The sequence below is a fragment of the Sinohyriopsis cumingii genome, chromosome 3, assembly GCF_028554795.1.
Source record: "Sinohyriopsis cumingii isolate HCF-2022 chromosome 3, ASM2855479v2, whole genome shotgun sequence".
Taxonomy (NCBI): Eukaryota; Metazoa; Mollusca; class Bivalvia; order Unionida; family Unionidae; genus Sinohyriopsis; species Sinohyriopsis cumingii.
Genome location: NC_142963.1, coordinates 54256220 through 54280771, shown reverse-complemented (window position 1 = coordinate 54280771; position 24552 = coordinate 54256220). Strand labels below are relative to the sequence as shown.

Below are 24552 nucleotides of genomic sequence, written 5' to 3'. Positions count from 1 at the left end.
ATGACCTCCCCCCCAAAAGAAAACCTCACCAATATATTTACGAAATGAAAATTCAAAAGACACTTTCAGAGCAATGAATTAAATTCAAGATAATCCTAAATGTTCTACCAGAAGTCAAAACGTATACGATGTTCTTTGATTTCCAATAGTCCTGAACGTTTTGATATATTACAACAATATAATCAAGAATGTCTTTGAATGAATTTTCAAAAATACCAAAGTAGAGTCTAAGTCCAAAACGGCAATGAGCACTTTGTAATTCCAAAGATTTAAATAAATAATCACTCTCAAATCACATTCGAACATACATATAAACTCTTTTCATATATATAAGCAGACCACACTGGATGTCCTAGTTAATGCTAAATTTCAGGATGAAATCCAAGTGATAAATAGAGACATGTTAATGTGATTACAAGTAACTATATGTTCGTCATATTTCAATACTTATTATTAAAACTTCAGACACTTGGTCCTCTCCTGAATTATTTTTAGTCAAAACTATGAAATATAATCAACGGGTGGTCAACAGAGAGCCACAAACTAACAAAAAAATTTATCTGGAACACTGAGGAAAAAGTAGTTAGTAAATCTCATGGTAAACACTTTCTTGATGAATCAATTCTTTTATTGGAATTCACATATAGCATAAATTCAATGAAATATTGCGTTTTGACCAGACTTGACATTTTCCGGCATTTGTTAACTTGTTAATACAACGTTTCGTTTTTCAATGGCTCCTTTGTAAAGTTCACACTGCTACAAGTGACTAGTTTTGTCGTCTTTAAACTATTTTATTTATATGACTAGGTTGTATGTGTGTGTGTTTGTGTGTGTGTGTGTGTGTGTGTGTGTGTGTGTGTGTGTGTGTGTGTGAGAGAGAGAGAGAGAGAGAGAGAGAGAGAGAGAGAGAGAGAGAGAGAGAGATTTGGATCCTGTATATTAATTAGAACAACATTTTGTGAAGGTAAGGTCGATTACCAGCTGGTATTTAATGTACAACATGGCTTGCACCTTTTGATTGTCATATGGATATAAAAAGAAAATCAAAATATTTATCCGGCTATTTTAGTTTGTACTTTCTGTGGAGAAATGCCATGTTTTAAGCCAAAAAGATATATGATACATTCAAATAATACATGATGTCAACTATATTGACTTAGAAACTGCCTTTCCAAACTTTAAATGAAAGAATACACGATACTTTTAAACCTTGTTTCTGAATCCGAAGCTGCATAATCTCCTTAGTTGCAGTGTAAGAGAAACATTTGTTTACCGGGGCAGATACAGACGCGCATTTCACCAAATTGATAATAAGTCCGAAAACTTCCAATATATTGCTTGAAGTCATAAAAGCTGTTAATCCACTTCAAATTAAGAAAATTACGCCTGGTATGTTGGGATTTAAACATAACAAAAAGTTGTCCGTAGGTATTACCGAATAAATCTCACTTTGAAATTTCATGAACTAAAGTCTTCCATTTATATCTGGAGGCTTTGTACTCGTTTACACGTAAATCCTCTTCAGCGACTGCTTGTTGCCAGAATTTACGACTGTTGATGGACAACAATGATAATTTTAAGACAATCGTAAAATAATGGATATTTCAATTTACCACTGTTTATCAAAACACTTTTTTCTTCGTTCGGAATCAGATGCGTTTCTTCTTGGGGGAACGAGTACTGGTAGAAAGACGGGGACGTTTTGTAAGGAATAACGTCCAAGAAGAGAATACAGACAATCATTGTTCATTGCAACCTTTCGGTATTTGTTTAGTACCCTGCGGTGTTCAGAATCTATGCTCTTTGTCATTAGCGGAGAATAGACATGGAATTAGGCAAGGTTATTGTTACAGTAACATTCAAAGATCTGAGCCCAAACAATTCCTAGAAACCGTATTCTTTTAATAATATCTGATTTCCCTTTGGGCAAGCTCTAACTCACTGCCCAAGACGTGTGCCCAAAGTGAAACAAGGCATACAGATAAAATACTTCATTTGAACGCATTACATGTTGCCAATTTCGGGAAAGGAAGTTTTTATTTTTATTTTAAAACCCTCCATGCTACTGAGTATAAATAACACTAATTCTAGATTTTAGATTACAAAACAAGGGTTTTGCGAAAATTAAACAAACACAATTGTAGTATCATGGTAGATTTTGTTGGCAAGACCATCGTTTTCTAATTTACGTGTTGTAAAGGATATGCTGGTAATATTAGTTCAAACTCTGTTCAGGGAAGCAATACATCATACCCCTTCTTAATGCAACCCGCTGCGACGTTTTTGTTTGGCGGTAAACTAGAAAAGTGCTTTTAAAAACGTCTTAGGGTTAAAAAAAGAAAACGCAACCTTACGTAAGGTTATTAAAGATTTTAATATTTTCTCGGTAATAGATCCATAAAACCAATAAAGAGACGATCTTTTGTCAAAATTATGTAGCAAACCTAGGGTATTTGCGATCGTTATTGACTTCTCTGTTCATGGTTATGAGACGTCACAGTGTATAGCTTTCGCGATACTTTATGGTAGAATGGATTAGCTTTGTCAACAAAATCAATTCAATAATTTGTTAACTTAAAGTAAACAGTTTCACGTGTAAGTGGTTAGTAAACATAGATAGGAATAATTATGTGTATTAGGTATTTTAGCCATGGAAAGGTTGTTACATAAAATGACATTCCAGGTCTTATGACTGCTATTTAATTCCAATCAATGGCAAGTATTGTAAATAATATTATCACACGCAAGGGGTCTCACTACCGAGCGAATCAAAGAAAACATGCGCGAGTCTGGCGTGAGGCTGAGGTTTCCCCTATTTTCAAGGACATAGAGCACACAAGCCAGTTCTAATTTAAGTAAATCGTGCTCAGTGCAGGAAACAAACTACCTCTGATCAATGCTTTTTGAAGTTAATACTGCACATAAGAAATCATAACAATTTACCAAGGAGAAAAAGTATAAAAACTAGGCCATTGCCTTCAGAATTGAAGCCCATGATATAACATACTAATCACATAATATATAACAATCGTAGTGATCGATGCTAATGGCATCATTGGGTCGACCTTATCCCAACCATTCAACAGCAACGGGGTCACAACGGTTGCCCACCCGTATTTTAGTTTTTCCATCTTCAGTCGGTCATTTATTTAAAACAAACAAACAAACGAACGAACAAACAAACAAACAAACAAACAAACGATAAACAAACAAGCAAAGAAACAAACACACAACAAATAAACAAAAAAGAAAACTAAAATACAAACTTAATACTGCTTAAGAAACTTGTGCTTCAAAATTGAGAAAAACGCCACCGGCTTACCAAGAGCCTCGGTGCGCCTTTCTACGCTCAATAACCTTGATTTTCTGAGCAGAGATGGAATCGACCTGGGATCCGTCAGTACTCCGACTGCTGCATTTGTTACGTTCGTTTCACTTGGAATAGTGGTGTGCCATTCACCGTGCTACACAATGTAGCTATATGAGCCATAATAGGATAGGCGATGTCCTCCTCTTCAGTCTCATCACCCGCATCACATGACTCTCTCAGGTTGTTTGAAATTTCGTGTTCACTTTCAGATCGTTATGAGCATTGCTTCAATCAAGAGAAGTGAACAACAGGACTCGTCTTATGGTCGTTTCGTGTGATATGGTACATGAAGTCAGCCATCTTCTTAAGTGCATCAATGTCCGGTCAACTTGACTTGCAGCTTAGTTAATTTTTTTTTCTTTCCAAGAGTATAATGTGATCCACAAGGTCATCATCATCGAAAAACTTATCATGAACCTTGATATTATAAACATAGCGTTGATGCAGAAAGGCAGTACTTAATGTTTCTTGCTTCATCGATTGCCGCACATATTGCCTGTCTATATTCTGACACAAATTGCAACATATTCTTCAGCGCTTCGTCGGGTGTTTTGCCAGACAAATGAGGCGTAGGAAGATTCATTTCTGGCAGCATCATCAACCTGTTTGGACTGAATCTGGCAGAAGCATGTTCATATGCTCAGTAAGCCATCCTCGCAAGAAGAGGATACTGGTCCCAGTTTTGTAGTTGATCTTTAACATATGTCGTTAATATCTAACACTACGTTCAGTCGTACCGTTCCACCATTCCATTGCGCTGCGAAAGATAGGGAGACGTTCGCGTCTTCTTAATTCCTAATTTGAAAACTGTCTACATTGGTCAAACATGCACATGCTTCACCAGTTTTGCTCAATGCTTCTGATAGGGTTTTTGTTCTGAACGCTAACAAAGCATGCCGCACAATACCCTCAAATATCATCTCTTATAGCAGGCCAGTGGTGACGTTAGCGTACTTTACTTAGGGAACCAGCGTCTTTCCGAAAATGAATCAAGACTATCATCGATTCAAGTAAGATGACATACATCATTCTTGGAAACCTACTTTAGTGCAAAGTAGTCCACGCATAATTATTTCTTCCGATCATTCATAGTTACCAGTACTTATCGTTGCAGCTGAAGGGCTTACTCACGGTTCTGTGCTGCATGTTTTAACAAATCATCAACTTTTGTTCCAATCTAGTGCAAGAGGTAGCAAGGCAATTGGATCAGAGTGAATACTTGTTGTAGCACTCGACATTTTTCCTTGAGCGCAACAAACACCAGCCTGCAAATGTACTGGATTCAATAACCCGTAACGATACCGTTTTGTCTGTCACTTTATCAACTGCTGGATCGACCAGTATTTTCTTTTTAGCACGAAATAGCCATAGTGGCTCCAGTATGGACTCTGCTGACAGCCTCACACATGGCCATTGACATCCTCAGCCAAAATAATATGGTAGCAACTGATAGTTGCCACGAAATAACACGAGAGTTTCAGTCGATTTTCAATTACAAAACTCGCAAATTATATGGACTTGGGGCTAGACAGTATAATCAGAAACGGTACATATTCCCAACATTGTAAATTTGGTTTGCACTACCCATATTTTGACGACCAACAGAACAAAAATGCTCTGCATTAAGATCTAGTACATATTGACTAAGTGTGTACCAATTAAATGTACGCGTGTTATATTATACACATCCTTTAATAAAATGTGAGTGTGATTCGGAATGTTAATGTAGCTTTAACAATTTCTCAGTCACATTGCTACGATATCTACAGTGTGATAGTTAATAGTGCTGTCTAGCACTGAGGCATCATGCCGTGGAGATGCGGCATCGTGTCCCGTCCAGTGACATTATCCTGACACCAGGCCGATCAGTCATAACACTAACCTCTTAATGCTGAGTGCCTTGCAAGGCAGCTGCTAGTAACCTTTGTATTGGTCTTTGGCATGGCTCAGCTGGGGTTCGAACCCGCGAACTTCCGCACCAGAGGCGGACATTCTAACCACTTCGGCCACAGGCGCGATCCAGTAATAAAATTCCTTAGCTAAGAAAGTGTGCGTTGGTAGAAGGAGAGTATGTAGCAAACCAGGTGTTGGCGAATAGTGGCACATGCACTGCGTCAAATTTTAGCGGTGTGGTTAATTTCAGCCATGCTGAAATTGAGAAGCTAAAGTTAAAGTACATAAGATGATTTGCAATCAGTACTATGACCCGAAAGAAGTAAAGGTCAGAAAGATGCTCATCAAAGTGCTTAGTCAGATGGGAACTCTCAGCAGATGTCAGATTGTGCCACAGGAGTAGATGGAATCCGAGGTAACCGTTGAAGCCGAATGGAAATTTAAGCCGGCAAAGTTTCCCAATATAAAAATTTCAATTAGTTATTTTACAAGAGCTACAGGATACATCTTTCCATACAACCTAGTTGAAAATTTAAATTGGAGATAAGTCAAGTATGGGACTCATGCCAAACAATTCATGCTTGGAAACCTATTTTGTTTGGAACCCTATATCTACATGTATACTATGGACATTTTTCACATCGAGATTTTAGCGCGCATAGTTACCTCACACGTGTCCGAGGGCGTGCCTTGTTTTACTCATCTACTCCAGTGCAGGGCAATCACTCACTAAATGCGAATGGAGTAGTGACTTTGGTGACGACAAATCACCCCAAAACTCTAAGGCTGGTTTGTTTAAATAGGGTCTAATGCCATATTTTACACATGATAGGCTTTATATGGCGGCCAGTATAGTTGATGGAGGAAGAACTACCGACCCACGAGTTTTCATCATTCGTACAGTAAAGGCCGTATGCGTTAGTAAGGGACTATCGAGCAGAAGTACCCTAAAACCACAGGCTTACACAGTTGCTATGGTATTCATTCATTCCATGGCGCCAAGGGTAAACGAGGTGGGTGGTCGTAAGCAAGAGCAGCTCGGTTGTGTGCCACTTTCAGCAAAATTAGAAGAGGAAAAAAACAGACCAGATAAATGAAGTAATTAACCTGGCATGTTACTTTAGGAGTCAAACTGCTAGACAAAATCGATCAGATATTCATTACTCATCGAAGACTACACGCGCGATTGATCTCTATGGGTATTTGTTCGCTGCATTGCTCTAGATATCGGAGTAAAACAGTATATTCCACGGATAGAGCTACTTACCAATTCCGGAATGCATTCCACCGTTGGCAGTCATTAATATAGGCCATCCAGTAAGTAGTGGTTGTGAACGCTGAGAGGATCGTTTAATTATACGGGTCACATAACGCGAGCTCAAGTTTGATGGCATTGAGTTTCTGGTGAAGTTTGAGATATCGACAAGACTGAAACTCAAAATCCCGAAATATCTTTTAGCGTTTTTGGTTGGAAAGGCGGGCTGTATCTCATTCGGTTCAACGGCCATGTTATGTGACATGCGATATATCGTATCTGCTGTTGTAAAACGATACAGAGATCAGAGATCTCTACATTTGGATCAATCAACTGAGCTGACTTGTACATAAGCGAAGTAGCTATGAAGGAAAACTTCACGTCTGCGTACGGTTGATTGATTGATTTTATTTTAACGGCGCACCATCACTGTTAGGCTATTTAGCGCCATACAAAATGTTATATATATATATATATATATATATATATATATATATATATATATATATATATATATATATATATATATATATATATATATATATATATATATATATATATATATATATATATCTTACATAAAACTGCTCTATGTATTGGCATAAAAGTTAGAGTTTAGTGTAAATGTCCACTGCTTTCAGGAATTCTATAATACAAGTGATTTTATTTTATCAAAAAGTTCCTTCATGTCATGCACATTGTAATACTGATAGCGCGTAGGTTGCAGGTCGAAACACTCTATCATAAGGTGCTTAACAGTGAATGCTTCATTGCAAGAAATGCACTCTGGTGGGGTTTTACATTTTAGTATGTGGGAGTGGGCTATATAACCATGACCAGTTCGAAGTCTTGCAATGACTAGCTCCTCCCTACGCATGGTTCTGTAGGAAGGAGTTCATTCTCGTAGGGTTGGGTTTATGGCGTGAAGTTTATTATTCACTGCATCATTCCATGATACCTGCCGCTTCTGACGTAAAGTCTCTTTGATATTAATTTAATAGAACGATACGGTATTTTAAAATCAGTTGGTTCTTGCGATAGAGCCATTTTAGAAGCACGATTTGCTTTTTCATTACCTTTAATGAGGTGTTCGGGGTGATCTGGGAGGGGTAGTACCTCTGGTGGATGGGCACGTCGTGCTCCTTCGGGAGTAGTTGTCCATCTTTGGTCCTCACCAGGCGCTTAGCCCTCACCTGTGGCTCCAAGTAGCTGTAGCATGCGCAGCGGCCACACCACGGGCAACGGCTTCGACTGGCCGGCTAAACCAGGTAGAGGGTAGCCAACGGGCCTCAAAAAACCCTCGGTGACTTGGGAGCTTGCCTATCCTTGCATGCAAAGCCTGTTTCGGCAGACTGGGCGGAAGAGATCAACTGAGTGATCCAACGACCACGAAGGCGAATCTGCAAACGTTTTGTGGAGAGCGCAGGGTATGACAAGGCACGGAAGACGTCATAGCCATCCAATGCAGCCGAAGTAGTCCCCAGCCGTGACGAATCTTCGTACCACTGAGTTCTAACTACCAAGGCCGAGAGAGTGAGGCTGTCTCTGTGCAAAGGCTGTTTCACTTTAATCTCCTTCACGCACAGGTCATCTTGTGCACCTATCATTCATCCTCATCATCACACTCATTGTTCCTTACCTGCACCTACCAAAGTCCTACGGCGATGAGCGACTGGCGACGCAACAGGTATAGATGACCACTGGGAGTTGTAGTCAGAGACCAGCACGTAGGCGGCCCTTGGACAAGTGGTCGTTTTGCTCTGCACCCAGGGCAGCAGAACAGTTCGGCAGCATCCAGGGGCGACTGAGCAGACCTTTTCAGGACGGCGCTGCTCACCATGAATAGGGAGAGGCCTAGAAAAGGTGGCCTAAAAAAAGCTTGCCCTAAAATGTCTGGCCAGCATGACGCGTCTGGCAAGATCATCCATATCCGCGGTCGAAATAATCAAAGAAAAAAATTATTATTGTAGCATGGAACATCCGTACTCTCATGGACAAAGAGAACGTAGCAAGACCACATAGGAGAGCAGCTCTAGTTGCTAAGGAGCTTTCACGCTACAATATTGACACTGCAGCCTTGAGTGAAACCAGGTTCGCAGAGGAGGGTTCTCTTACTGAGCTAGCAAGCGGCTACACATTCTTCTGGAAAGGAAAAGCCCAAAATAAGGACAGGATCCATGGAGTCGGCCTGGCTATCAAATCATGTCTTCTGAAGCAGCTTCCGGAAATGCCTGCTGATATCAATGAGAGGCTAATGAAATTGCGAATACCTATCAGCCACAAACGCCATGTAACAATCATCAGTGCCTACGCCCCTACCCTATCAAGTGCAGCAGAAGCCATCGAGCAGTTCTATACCGACCTCAGCTCTGTACTTAGCTCAGTTCCAGCTGACGACAAGATCATACTACTGGGGGACTTCAATGCCCCTGTTGGCTGTGATTATGGTCGATGGAAAGGTGTGCTTGGCAAACACGGTGTCGGCAGAATGAACAACAACGGCCTGCTCCTATTCAGCAAATGCGCAGAATTTAACCTCTTAATCACAAACTCAGTGTTCAGCATGGCGAACAAACACAAGAACACCTGGATGCACCCCAGATCTCGCCAATGGCACTTAATCGACCATGTAATAGTCCGCCAGCGTGATGCCAAGGATGTCCTCATCACCAAGGCCATGCGAAGAGCAGAATGCTGGACAGACCACAGACTTGTCCGAACTACCCTACAGATGCACACTGCCCCTCATCACCTAAGACGTCCTAAACTTGTGCGCACAGCCTTCAACATTGTCAAACTCCAGCAGCCTTCCACCAAGCTCAATTTCCAGAAGAGACTAGATGACAAGCTCTCAACAAACGGAACGATATGTGGAAATGCCTCCGAAAAATGGAACAAGCTCAGGGACACGATAAGAGACATGACTGGAGAGATTCTCTCAGGCGGTGAACCCTCTGAGAAATTCCCAATATCTAATGGTGTCAAACAGGGCTGTGTACTTGCTCCGATACTCTTCAACCTCTTCTTCGCACAGGTACTGTTCCATGCCATCCGTGACCTTGACATTGGCATCTACATTAGGTATCGCCTGGATGGATCAGTGTTTGATCTCCGTCGCCTAGCTGCAAAAACAAAGACGCTAGAAAGACTCATCATTGAAGCACTCTTTGCAGATGACTGTGTCCTCATGGCCCATGAAGAGACTCACCTACAGGCAATCATAGACAGATTTTCTGAAGCCTCCAATTTATTTGGACTCACGATCAGCCTAGGAAAGACAGAAGTCCTCTTCCTGCCCGCCCCAAATACTGTCCCCTCACAACCCTGTATCACCATTGGCGACACGCAGCTGAAGAATGTGGACAGTTTCAAATACCTTGGCAGCACAATATCTAGTGACGGCTCCCTGGACAAAGAAATCACTGCGAAGATCCAAAAAGCCAGCCAAGCACTCGGACGACTTCGAACCAAGGTTCTGTAGCACAAGGACATACGCCTGTCAACAAAGATGAAAGTGTACAATGCAGTTGTCCTCACGTCTCTCTTGTATGGCTGTGAAACGTGGACACTCTACCGAAGACATATCAGTCAGTTGGAACAATTCCGCCAGTGCTCCCTGAGATCCATTATGCGGATCAAGTGGCAGGACCGAATCACCAACCAGGAAGTCCTTGACAGAGCCAACACAACAAGCATCGAAGCCAAACTAATCCAGGCCCAGCTTCGTTGGACTGGCCATGTCATCCGCATGGGTCAAAGCAGAATCCCAAAGTAGTTGTTCTATGGCGAGCTATCCCAGGGAAACCAAAACCAAGGCCGCCCTCATAAGAGGTACAAAGACAACCTCAAGATGAACATCAAATGGACAGACCTCCAACCCCGCCAGCTCAAGCTTGCTTCCTTAGACAGAAGCCATTGGCGAGCGCTGACCAGAAAAGCCTGTTCCACCTTTGGGGATGACCGCCGCCAGCGTCTTGCTGCAACTCGGGAGAGACGTCACAGAACTGTATCACAAATAGCACCAACCACCGGTGTCCCATGCCCCACCTGCAACCGCCTGTGTGCATCGGAATTTGGACTCAGGAGCCACATGCGCATCCACCGTTGAATGAGATCGCACAACTTGTCTTCCTCGACTCGAGAGACTACCATTAATACCAACATGGCTAGGTAACCAGTAGTATACGATATTGTGGGAGGTACTCAGCTTAGTATTTTTTACGAGAACATTGGTCAATAATGGGTTCTCCAGTTTTCTATTGTGTAGTGACTGAAATACTTATAGGGAGTTGGAGAAGATGTTGCTGTTTAAAATGCGTTTGTTTTCGATATATTGCAGAGCAAGGTCTATTGCTCTGATTTCGGCTGAAAAAGTTGATGTGCCATTCGGTTTAAATTCTTGTGCAGGTTTTTAATGCAGTGAGGACTTTATGGTACGAGTTGTGGAAGATAGAAGGGTTTGTTTCTGATTGTTTTCCATCGTGTAGCGTGAAAAGTACTTTAGGTTGTTTAAGTAGCCAGGGTGGTGCTTCGGGGATGGACAATTTCTGAAATTTAGAAAGATCAAGTTTTGTACTGTCAAGACTGGATGATATTCTAATGCAAAAGGATGGTATGGCGTTATGTTTATTTTCGTAAAAGGTTCTGTATTTGGGTTGAAAAACTGCCGAAAAAGCAGGGTTCAGATGATTTTATTTTAATTTGAGAGCATACTGTGCGGAAAGCATTTCTCTACGATATGATAAAGGAGGTTCCTTTTCTGCAGCTAGAAGGCTTTCACTCAGGTATGTCTTAAATGCTCCCAGAGCGAGTCTTATTCCTTGATGATGAATTGAATAAAGCATTCTCAAATATAATTTTCTGGCTGAACCATAAACAACGGAACCATAGTCCAGTTTGGAGCGAATAAACGTTCTATATACATTGAGGATGACATTTTTTTAATCAGCACCCCAGTCAGTGTGCGCTACTACATTAAGTAGATCTAGAGATCGTAAGCATTTAGCTTTCAAGTTCTTTAGGCGTTGAATAAAAGTCCGTTTTCTGTCAAAGATAATACCTAAAAACGTTGTTTCCTCTACAACTGGAATAGGTGTTCCGTCAAGCGTGAGTTTAGATTCATCGTGATGTCTTCGTAACTGACAGATATCCATACATACCGTTTTGGATTTCGGAATTTAAAACCGTTATTACTGATCCAATTTTGAATTTTGTTTTTTGCTCTAGTTGTCTTTCGGTTGTACGCATGTGTTTTGATCGATAACATATTAGAAAATCATCAACGTATATCGAGCAATCCACACTGGAGCCAAACACTTGTTGATGCTATTAATTGTGATGCTGAAAAGCGTCACAGATAAAATACTGCCCTGGGGCACACCCATCTCTTACTCGTGCATATATGAGAGGGTAGAGCTCATTCGTACCTTGAATTCTCTGTCTGAGAGAAAGTTTGATGTGAACGATCGTGCAGGTCATGTAGTACCCCGTACTTCCATATCGTGTCATAGGCCTTTTCTAAATCAAAGAAAACCGCTATTAAATGTTCCCTTTTGATAAATGCATTGCGAATAAATGTTTCCAATCTAAGGTGATTATCATGGGTGCTCCGGCCATATCAACATCCACTTCGGAAAGGAGATATTAAATTGTTAGCTTGCAGGTACCACACAAGCCGAGAAATGATTATTCGTTCCATTGTTTTGCACACACAGCTTGTGAGTGCAATAGGTCGATAGCTGTTAGGTTCTGCGCTATCTTTACCTGGTTTGGGAACTGGTATTACTGTTGCTTCTTTCCAAAGTTTTGGTATATTACCAGTAATTAATAAATCATTGAAGACTTCCAGAAGAACTGTTATTTATGGTTTTTGAAGGTGTTTTAAAAACTGGTAATGTATTTTGTCAGGCACAGTGGATGTGTCGTTAGCCTTATTTAGAGATTCCATCAGCTATTCGATATGAATTTCAACCGTGTATTTTCTTATTGTGTTTTTAATCTTCTGAAGGCTTCTGAATAATTAGACGATGAGGACTATTTAGAGAAACTATCAGCAAGTATATTAACTATGTCAAGTTTAGTTTGAGATGCCTAAAGGAATTGTGTTTTCCATTTCAATTTATTTTGCGGATCGTGTCCCAAACTTTCTTAATAGACGAACGAGAATTTAAAGTTGAAACATATTTTTTCCATGATGCTAATTTACTTTCTTTAATCGTGCGGCGGGCTTTGACCCGAACAATACAGTGCTTAAAGTTTCTGGCGCTGGACGATTATAAAATTGTTTCAGTGCTTCTCGGTGTTGTCTAATGACCTCTTTACATTCTTTTGTGAACCACGGTTTTGGGGTTCTTTTTCAGTTTGGTGAAGACTTGGGAATGGATTCTTCTGCAATGTCGGTTAAAACAGAAGTAAAATATTGAAAATGGTTATTGTCGTTTAAAACGGTATCCCTGTTAAGGCTAGCTGTGCAAAGTGTTTCAAATTTGGCCCAGTAGGCCTTCTTTACATTCCATTGTGGAATTGCTTCGTCAATTGTAACCTCGGTGTTCTTAAGAGAGATTGGAAAGTGATCATAGATGTGAATGTCATCAGCGACCTTCCATTCATAGTTCAAAAGCAGCAACGGGGAACAATTGCCAAATCGATACACGTGTATGTACTCGTTCTGGGGTGTAAATATGTCGGTGATTTAGTGTTATATAGACACAAATCGTGTCTAGAAATGAAGTCTTCTACTTTGTGGCCTCGGTCACTTATGTGGTTTGATCCATATAAAATGTTATGGGCATTAAAATATTCGAGTAAAACAAATGGTGCGGGAAGTTGTTGAACAAGTTTGTCTAAATTCATTGGTACTACGTTGGTGTTTGGTGGTAAGTAAATAGAACAAAGTGTAATTAATCGATGCAGAGTGATGCTTACAGAAATGGCTTGCAGATTTGTATTTATAGGGATGAGCTATGAGGGGCTGTATTGTTCACAACAACAGAAACTCCGCCTGAGGCCCTGTCAACATTTTCGGAGTAGGTGCTAAACAGGGAGTAGTTTGTAAGTGTAATGTTATCCGTATTTTTCAAGAATGTTTCATGAAGGCATATTACTGCAGAATCATGTTCATTGAAAAGGAGGAGATTATCATTGTAATTTGCTTTAAGTCCTCGACAGTTCCATGGTATGATGGTGTTCTTCATTATAAATTTAAATTGAAGATTGTGGAGATAGGTTAGACCTGTGCGGTTATTTCTCTGGAGGAAGTGCGGGGTGAATTTTGTCTTTGTAGGTCTGGAGCTACCTTGAGCGTATGGAGCAGGTTCTTCTCCATCCATGCTCTCAATGTCTCCAAACCTGTTATAGAGTTTGATGGGATCATCTGACTAATTTTGTTGTTTGTTTCTGTGAGATTTGGTTTTATTATTTGTTGATGTCGGTGGTGGTCTATTATTAAAGGTTGTCTGAGAGATGCCGTGTTTTTCTGTGCTTGGTAATGGGGGTATTAGAGCTTGGTGTTGAATCTGGTAAATCTGTCTGTGTTTGAGCGCCATTCGTTGTTTTAGGATTGTTTTTCACTACAGTGGAGAAGGATGGGCCAGGATGGGCTGTTTTGGCCTGTACAAGTTTTATGGCCATTATATATGTTAGCTGTGTACTTTACCCGATGTATCTCCTTCTCTTTTTGGAGTATCACAATCCTTGGAATTGGCGTGGTGCTCCTTTCTACAATTGACACAATGCGGAGTTGCTCTACAATAAGATTCCTGATGAGAATGGTCTTCGTATCGGCCACATATTTTGCTTTCTGAGCAGCGGTCTTCGTGATGACCATCTTTCTGACACTTATAACATCGAAGGGGGTTTGGAATGTATATCTCAACCTTCACTTGCAAGAAGCCATCTTTGACCAATCTGGGTACTGTTAGCTTGTTGAAGGTGAGTAGAATGGTATCGGTGTCCTGTAGAATGTTAATACGTTTAATACTTATTTACGTACTGCAATGACACCGTTTTGCATTCCTTCAATGATACCTATGTCGCTGACTCCAGCCAAATCGCGACAACGAATCACGCCTTTTAACGTATTGAGTGTGGTGTGAGCGAATGAGGTCACTGTAATATCAAAGAAGTTTTTATTCTCTTGATATTTTCTGTCTGACCTCGTCGCGCACACTGAACAAGAAAAGGCAACCAGATTTCAACTTTTTGACACTTTTTGGTGTGCCAATCGATGCTGTGATTGTTTTTTCTCGATGACACACGGAGATAGTGAGGCAAGTGGTTTTGTGGCATATTTAGACTGTATAACCATGAAGCGTGGAAATGACTCTACATTACATGGTTCGTCATCTGATTCAGATCAAGTTTTGGTGAGTTTAGTTTGGTTTGTTTTACAAAGGTCCATGTTGGATTGTTGTCAGCACCCCTGCTCCCCGCCCACCATGAAGCCCAACAAGGGGACACTTTTAAAGTGCCAGGGATACACAAATGCTATAATCAGTTGATACAATTACCTATGATTGACCTGTGAAGCAACCGCCTTCTAGGGTTGGTAAAGTTACCTCCTGATTGACCCGTTAAGCCACCGCCTTCTAGGAAGTCTTCTAAGACTTAGGAAAGGGAAAGCTAAAGGAATATACTATAGGGGCAACAGTGGTATCAAGAGAGATACAAGAAGAAAGATAAAGTAAGTGATAAAGTAAATAAAGACTAGCCGATTTGCCCTGACTGGGCCCATCCCAACCACCCGTCTAGAAGAAGTAGAGGCCAAAGTAGTGTGTTGCATCGGAAAGCCTTTGCTCAACTACCAGGAACCTTTCCTTCCCCGACACGGAACGCAACCCACGGCAAACAGGTTGCCTCTACTTAGTCGCCTCTTGCGACACGTAGTGAGGCACGTCGGGACAATTATACAACCCCTGACCCACAGGGGGATCTGCGTACGGTAGGTCTTCTGCCAGGCCGATCTGCTTGAGACACATACTAAAGACGTTCCATGTCTGTGTAATAATGAGCAGAATCAGATCCTACATGAATTTGGATGAAACATCATATCATTCAGAACCCCCGCTGCCATATAAAAACTCCATTTATCATCTATTCTGACTTGGAGGTAAAGAACGTGCCAGTGGAATGCTTTGCTGGTAGTGAGACAAAAGTACATGAAGAAAGTCATCGACCAGGTTCCACGTAGCTTTTGGTACATGACCATCTGCTGTGATGAAGTCTGCAAAAAGTCTTCTGTTGAAGGGGTGATGACTGTCTAGTAATATTTATCTGGTACATAGAATCTGAGTTAGAAAAGATCTGAGAGGTCTTTGCGAATCGAAAGTTAGAAAAACTTTCAGGAACGGATCTCTGTCACATTAATGACAGAGAGCGTCTTGTGGAACGTCTCATCAAAATATTGGAGCAGATTGGAGATGTTTGAGAAACCCCAGCGTTCTGAAGCCAACTCATTCGTGCGGATATAGACGAAAAAGACTGCGCAAATACAAACGATGTGGCAGTTGTTTGGCTACAATGCTATGGACGACAAGCACGAATAGTACATACGAACCAATGTGTTACGGCTAGAGAACGTATTAACTGCATTTCGGTGCATATCTCGAGAAAAAAACAACAGTCTTGACCAAACATATTACTATATCTCGTCAAATGGTCAGTCATGGGCATGAAATGACGTGCCATTTGGTCGCAGATGCACTGGGGACTTACGTTGAATTGCCGGATAAAATAACAGGAACATCTTTTATTGATCCCTTCAATGCTGCCCTAACAGCGCAGTGGTTGGAAAGTTAGCTACAAGCCCTCCATCGAGATGTTTTAATAACAGTTCAGAATGAAATCTGCGATGAGATGGTTAATTTCTTGAGGAAACTGACTGAAAACAATGCCAATGTTTGTAGACTATCTGGCAAACTAAACCTTTGGTGGCAAGACGTAATGTTTGAGAATGAGCGAGGAATAAAAGCTGCGTTGATCTTCGTTTACTCGTTAGAAAAGGGTCATAATAGGGCCATTTATAAACACCTGGCAACAGAACGACCAGTTGTCTGCTGTTTGACAGCAACAGCAACAAAATAAAAACCCAAACCAAAACAAAAAAAAACCCACCAAAAAGACCAAAAACAGCAGACTGACAGATACTGAGTACTAGTTGCACAGAGAGACGTGGACACTGCCGTCAAGAAGTTGACGGGGCAAGATCTCTAGGATTTCCCAATGTGGGAGGTCCTAGGACTCGACTTGGAACTGCAAACATTGGCGCCAATACCAGAAATATAAAAGACGACAACCGCGTTCAAAACATCCAGAGACCGTATCCACAATGAGAATAAACGCAAGCAGGTGCAATCCAAACTTTCAGAGAAGGATTTGGAACTTGATAGCTTTTCAATGGAGGTCAAAAAGTTAAACAAAAGACTGCAAACATCTTATAGCTAGCAAGGATCTTTCCAGCTGACTTATCGATGAGGATACAGCCCTTGGTAAGAAGCTAAGAACCTTCTTTCCCGAGCAGGAAATCACATTGTCTTCTTTTCTAAGCACGCTCGGTTTCATAATAAGCACAAATATGATAGTAGTCACAGTCGGGTGCGGTTTTACGCCATCTCCAAGCATATCGTCTAAACCAAAGCAGCGTCCAGGAAGCACAAAAGAATGGACAAGAAAGCATTGTCAGCAGCTTGACGGAATGGTGTAAACGTAGGTAAACAATCGGCAGCCGTGCTATCTGGTATTATTCAATCAATCGTGTCATTCTTAGTAAGGACCGCTACGATGTCATTGGCTAACTTGCTGAAAACCTCGCGTTGCTTATCATCATGTCAGCTATTGCAGTCTTTACTGCTTTCCGATTGCAATTGCCAAAAGAAATCAGATGCTTGCAAGCCTCGCCGCTATATCGCTCGCGAGTGGTGAAGTGTTGTTGCTTTTGTGATTTTTGTGATTTTTAGCGTCTTGCGATGGCTGAAATTTTGCATCGTGCTGACAATGTATGATGTAGTGATCAATACTCTTGTTGCACCTGTGGCTCTAAAACAGAAAATTCACGTATAGTTCTAGAGTAATTTCGTACAGACCAGGTTGACATAACATTCCGGGGCCACTTAGAACAACAAATTTGATACGCTTTAGCCAACATTTAGCTCGTCTAAAAAAATTAACGATGAATAGTACAGCATCAGTATGCTCCAAATATACAAGCTTCAAGCTTTTATGCCTGGAATGACTGCGGATTACAAATCGGGGATCAGCATTGCTGTTCCAAACTATCCGATCTATCTCAGACATCAACTATCTTCCATCTTTTGGGTTGACCTGGATAAAATCTTCACCAAATGCAGTCACGCGCACGACACTCAGTGTCCTGTCATTCATCAACATCCAACAACTTTATATCGAACTTGATAAAGTAGCACGACAGAGGACATGCTTGATGGGAAAACAGTATCCTCTACAAGTTATTTCTGTAGGTATTGAGTCTACTGTGAAAAACGACTTTGGCACAGAGTAAGCGAGGGCGGCATGTACTTAATCACATATAAAATAACATCGGTGTCTGGGTTTATGATATAAAATGCATTCTGTATATTTTCTTTTACATTATCACTGTCTTATTACTACACCATGATGACAGCCTAGGAGTGCTTGTCCGCTGACTCTATCCTCTCCCCTACTAAACAATTACACTGTTATATCACACTCCTCATAGAGGAACAAAATATTCATGAATTCAAAGCCCCAAGACCAAACAATTTTCCTTTAAACAACAAATGCCGTGAGACTGAAACTTCGTTAACGGTCTAACCTAGGCGCTTTTAGTACAAGAGGTACATGCACTCATATTTGGATGGCACTGGCACCACATTTACAGTAATGTCTGTAGGCACAGGTCGAAAATCAATGTTGCCCTCATCGCGATTGCCCTCGAGATTACAGTTTTGGGTTGCTTGTCTCTGGTTAAAGGCTTCAAAAGATGATGAGATCCGCGTCCTCTCGAGGCAAACATCAACACAATTTCGGACTACATATCTAAGGCTGCACGGGTTTACGTTATATCCGAGGAGGAGTTTAAACCTATCTCAAAGTGGCGGATACATGTACAACCTTGAGATATATGATATACGGTCCGCCACGCACGATGCGTACAGATCTGTGGTCACAGATGAGGTGGCAAAAGTAGAATCCAGCGAAGACCTTTTGAAAAACTCTCAAGTCTCTCCGTAAGTTTTTAGTGTTTGATAGAAGGAATCGACGAGAATATCGTCTCGACAGCCTTATTACAATGCTCAAAAGATTGCGAAATGTATATTCAACAGGCTGCTTAGGAGAGGCTCATGACGCAAAAACATAACCAGCAAGGATTACCGAAGTGTTGCTCTTATTCCACGACCTGTTATTGTCGACCCTAGCGAACGCTAGTGCTAGTAAAGGAAGCTATGCCCACAAATTATACGTCTTCGGGGCATGTATTTGCGACTGCTTGCATATTTTTGCGCGCTGCTCAAGAGTGCGGAAGTAAAATGCCGTTAGTTCAAACACCTTCCCGCCGCCTCTGTGGAATAACATATGGTGTGATGGATGGAGGGCGGGTTCATCGTCTATATGGCTCCTACTGCACTGCATGAGAAAAAGTGGAATTTTGGTTTTTACATAACTTGCTGAATTTAAGTCTCCTTCTTCCAACCGGTTACAAGTGGTTACCTCTGGTTCCGTCTGGTCCTTGGCTCCTCTCTCGAATGCAGAGCTAAACGCTTTATGGCTCCTATTTTAGCGCTGGGCACTAGACTATCTTTTCATGCCTCCTAAATTGGAAGAAGCTCACCAGAAGATCAATATTATACGTGTATTTCCCCCTTACATTATTATCAAATTCCTGTCATTTCTTTTCTAGCTCACAAGAGTTCAAATGTTCTTTTGTCTCCTAAAACGGAAGAAAATATATACAGTCGTTATCAACTGAAGCGTTCATAAACGCGCAAACAACACGAATAATTGTCTTCGAATCAGCTAACAACTACGACTAAACGAGACAATAATTTCACACTTGTATGGTTTTCTTGTTTCACATTTCTTTGACATATCACTAAGCTTTTCTAAGCCGCAGATATGTACTTAATGCCATGCATAGCAAAACAAAACCAAAACACTTAATAGAAAGAGTTGTTCCTACCTATATCATGTCATGTATATGTGAAAGTACCCTGAGAATTTCTTATGTTAATGAGGGTCCATTATGTTAAACCATTCTACCATTAAGTATCATGAATAGTGTACATTATGACATTTGTTCTTAGCAATTGGCTAATTTTTCGGTTTGAGAAATATATTTTCGCCAACAACTACCCATACTCAAAGATATAATCGGAAAAATCTAGCAAATGTGCAAACATAAACATTAATATAAATGCCAGATATCATATGCCTGTTATAATATGCAAAATTAAAGACCCAGTCAGTTTTAATTTTTCAGTTCCTTAATCATATCAACTTTTGGAAGTCGAAACCAATATGGCGGTCATAACGGCACAACGGTCTGAACCGGAATCGGGTCCAGAAAATATGTGTTTGTTCGGGGGGTGGGGTGGGGGTGGAGGGGAGCGACCTTAAGAAGTAGACAAGTAAGTCTGTGGGACAGAACCCCTAGCGGGGACCAAGATGGTTAGGCCCCCGGAAGTTCCTACATTTTAGGCATTAATTTTAGCCATATAGATGTAAAGAAAAACTCACTCCGTGAAAGGTTCTGGTTGTTTCGCGCTCATTTACAGGAAAAGGGTAGGGCAGCATTAGAGTTAACAGTTTAGACGTAGAAGTTAACATTTAATGGACGCTATAGAAGTGACACAAATGACTCTAAATCATATTAGGCTGCTAAGGATTTAGTAGACACAAATGCATTAAAAAACGGCACATGTATCTCTGTATGTGTTTATATACGAGCAAGAAAATGCTTAAAATATGTTGCCTGACACGATTAATTTTGTTTCATTTCTCAAGGTTGCATGTACTTGGCAGACGGATTCTTATCATTATTTACTGATTAGGCCAGACAGCTGTCTGTTTGCTCATTTTATGTTATCTATTGATCATCAAAGAATTATGATAATATCTATTGATATGTAACATATTGCCCGAATGCGTCTGTCAAACATTACGATATACCTTACAAAATTAGAATATGTACTCCACTCCAATCTTAGAAATCTACTTCTATTCAGACACCTAACAGAGAATACTAGAGAACCATTAAAACATTCTAATTTTTATTATTAAATCATTTTTATTTTATTTTTATACTTCACTAATAGTTTGTATGCGGAATAAGAATTATCAGTCCATTGATGTTGTTGTTGTTGTAGGGTTTAACGCCATTTTTCAGCACACGATAGGCTATACATGGCGGGCAGTTCTAATGGTGGAGAAAGAACCCGGGAAAACTCCGAAAAGAACCACCGACCCACGAGAAGCTACTGGCAAGGTTTCTCACATACCCACATTGGCTGAATCCGAGACTCGAACCCACGCAGACAGAGGTGAGATGACAGTGATCCGTAACGGAGAGCGCTTTAGACCACTCGGCCACTCGGGGCACCCATTGATGTAATATATTAGCCAACGCACAGAAATGCCTGCAAAAATTGATTCTGGTAAATAAAACAATATATATTATCTACAAATAACGTCATGTATCACATGCTAATGTGCGATTTTCATTTAGATAAAATCTCAGGAAACAAACGTATATATTATTTGCGAGCCGTTTTGGCAATGGCAGTAATATTATAAGGATTGGTTTTTTTTGGCCTTTGGAAACTGTTCTGCTATAGTGTTTATTGCGATTCCATTGCCACAATAATTGACCGATCAGTGTTTAGATGAAGACCATTTATAAAATATTTAAAAAAAATCATTTATTTACAATCTGCTTAGGAGATCTTACACGAGTACTCTTTTCAAAATAATAATTTACATCATTTGTCAACCTTGGCTAGCAGAAGATTCAAATTATTCGAAGAATTTCATAAACTGTATTTGAGATGAACACACATACATGATTATAATTATCGAATGAGGAAAATACCGATTTGACCAAACCGCAGAATCGTGTAGTGAATTGACTTTAGAATACATTTGGATACCTGGGTCCTTACGCCTTTCCTTTGCGTGCCTGTGCAGTTTAATATTTTTGATGTGAAAATATGTTAGCATATCACTTTATGCAAGTCTGAGTGGTCAAAATTGAGCCCATTAAATTATTGCACAGTATTCTATATACTGATCTATTGTGAAAATGGGAATTTTCCTTAGCCGATCTTCTTGAATTATTCATTTTTAGTATGGGCGGCCATTTTTCAAATTGATTATCCAATGGGCATTGGAGAAAAAGCATGTTGTCATATGGTCGGATCCATGTTTACGGTATCCCCCCATCCCCTTTCCACTGATCCAATGCTCTAAGACTGCATAATAAAACTGCTATTCTTAAAAGAGAGCACATTAGCAGGTATTAAAACTATTTCATCCCATCGGCAACACAAGCACATAGTATTTAATTATCACAATTAATCTGAAAACATCAGCTTCCACTCTCAAACTTGTTTACCTCGTTTTGAATTGCCATGTGTTCATATTAGCGTAGTCAAGCTCTATATTTTAACAAGGAAACCCCTACGCACATAAAGTTTTGGTCGACTTTAAATGCGATTTTCAGACTTATTAGATTGGACATGAGCTTAATTTTAAATGTCTTCGATAAAATTAAATCAAAGCAAATGTTGTGAAAATTGTTGCAAAAGACCCCCCTGAATACTAATTATAAAATGATAGCATTTCTTGGCAGGCAGAGGAAAATAAACATGCCAGAAAGAATAAATAAAAAATCAAGTTGCGATTAAAAAAGTCATAAGATTCCAAATAACATTTTAAACAAACATACAGTAAAATAATTTCTAAATTTAAAATGGGAAAACAGTGCTATAATTCTTTCTGAACAAGAGAGATCGTTCAGTCTAATTCATTGTAACTACGTTGGAAAAACATTGGAGAAGTTGGCTTTGGAAACATTTTCCAAAAATGAAAAAAAAAACTCTTTAGAATAAAATTTTCTGAAATGTATACATTTACCGAGCATCATCTGAGGAACTTAAAATCGAAAGGTGATTGAGGCAGGCACCCACTGTCCATCCTATTATATGCCATAACCATAGAAGTACAATGTAATAAAATAAACCATAACATGGACATAAAGAGTATTACGATACCCAAACTAAGAGAGGGACTAAATATGCTTCAACGTGCCGATAATTGTACGGACTTTACAAAGGACAGCTCAACTTTCAAACACCTTGAAAAGGAGTACTGTGATTTTGGAATATATATATAGTGTTCAGTTTATCAATATTTCTGTAACTTTTGGTATATGATTTCAATTCATTTTCGTAATTTGTATTCATGCTTGTAATATGCATATAACTTTTTTTTGGTTATAAATATATAGCGTAATTTGAAAACACAAATTACTTACAATTTATTAATATATGTTTACGTACGTGTTGACCATTAGTAATAATAATCCTAATAAATCGACTTAAAATGGCCCCTATGGCGGATTTTCTCAGCGAATGATGGGATACTGATGTTTCAAGAATAAACCTGTGGATTCCCAATTTTTGTGTGAGGTTATGAAAATATACGTATAAGGAGAAAATTATGCATTCAGATTCATTCAGATTTCTGGAGTCATTTACACTTTTTTTGTTCCTCATGGAAATGTGCAGATGTGTTTTATGTTGTACTTAGATATTTTTCGGGAGGAAAACATTTTATTTATTAAATTGTTTGTGAAGTTTTCAACAAAGTTTGCTTGTTTTTCTTCTTTTTGTTTGATTACAAATTTATGATGGATTTCAAAGAGTCCTAGTATCTGAAGTGATACACGAAGGACCTGTATGGGAGAAGGGGACCAGAAAATCATCCCTTCTGGATGGTATAATATGTCATGACAGGAGATCAAAGTAAAGACCTGAAATTAATAATTAAATAAATCTGTTTCTGTATAGGAAACGGCTCGTTTCAGCTGTATATCATAAAAAGTCTACGGTCCTACCAAGCTCTATATAAGACATATGAACAGGATTGCATATGTCATACTGTTGATTGATTAATATGGAAAACGATCGCTATAGTGCATCAATCTTTTTTTTCCTTATGAGGGTAGGTGTTATGTATATCTTTAAGATTTGCAAATTTTATTCATGGCTGTAAATTTTGGTGGTTATCTTTAGTTCAAATTTCATTCGTGCGCAATTACTATTTTAAGATAATCAGAACGTAAACTTGCATGGGATATTTAAATAGATGCTTCTGTAGGTATTAATAGTTACAAATAATACAATTATTAGTACACATGTTGAAAAGTATAGGGGTTTTCCCCATTGGACAGGTCGGTTAGATGGTATCTTAGACGAATTAAGCTATTTCCCATTGGATGGGTTAACCAATGTGAGTTCTTCTATGACGATGTTGTAAATTTACGGTTTTTCACGAAGGAGTAGTGACAATGTGCGTGTTTTACCCTTTCGTCTGTATATAAGGTCCTAAGAAGGGACTATTTTCTCAATAATATTTCTTGTGTTATTGTTGTACATCCTGTCTGACTACGTATGTTATGCTGTATTTAGGTATTATTTGAGATGGAAGATATTTGTTTGGATTATTCTATTGATTCCGAAGTAGAAAATGCTCAATATACTATAATATTATTTTGGAACTATAGTGAATTATTCAAAGAAGTTTTGGACAGCACCATTTGGACACGTCAGGACTGTTGGCGGACGAGTATATAATTAGTTCTGTAATTTATACGGAACCTCTTAAATTTTCATTTTATAAAAGTGATAATTTAATTGTTTGTTACATTTTGCAAAAGATACTGGTTTTGCTTTTATGTTACCTAGTTTATGAGCAATACTATAAAAGCCTATATAACTTCAATTATAAATGTGCAAAGAAAATACAAGTTAACCATTTTATA

General features: G+C 39.6%; 1 protein-coding gene across 1 annotated transcript in view; it reads left to right on the top strand.

Moving 5' to 3' along the window:
- The first annotated feature begins 8511 nt into the window (after nt 1–8511).
- Nucleotides 8512–24552, top strand: part of LOC149802880 (protein CFDP2-like) — a 54022-nt gene continuing 37981 nt past the window's right edge. The window contains exon 1 of the mRNA XM_089953845.1: nt 8512–9391. Within this exon, the coding sequence (XP_089809971.1) occupies nt 8512–9391 (880 nt within the window). The remainder of the gene's footprint in view (nt 9392–24552) is intronic.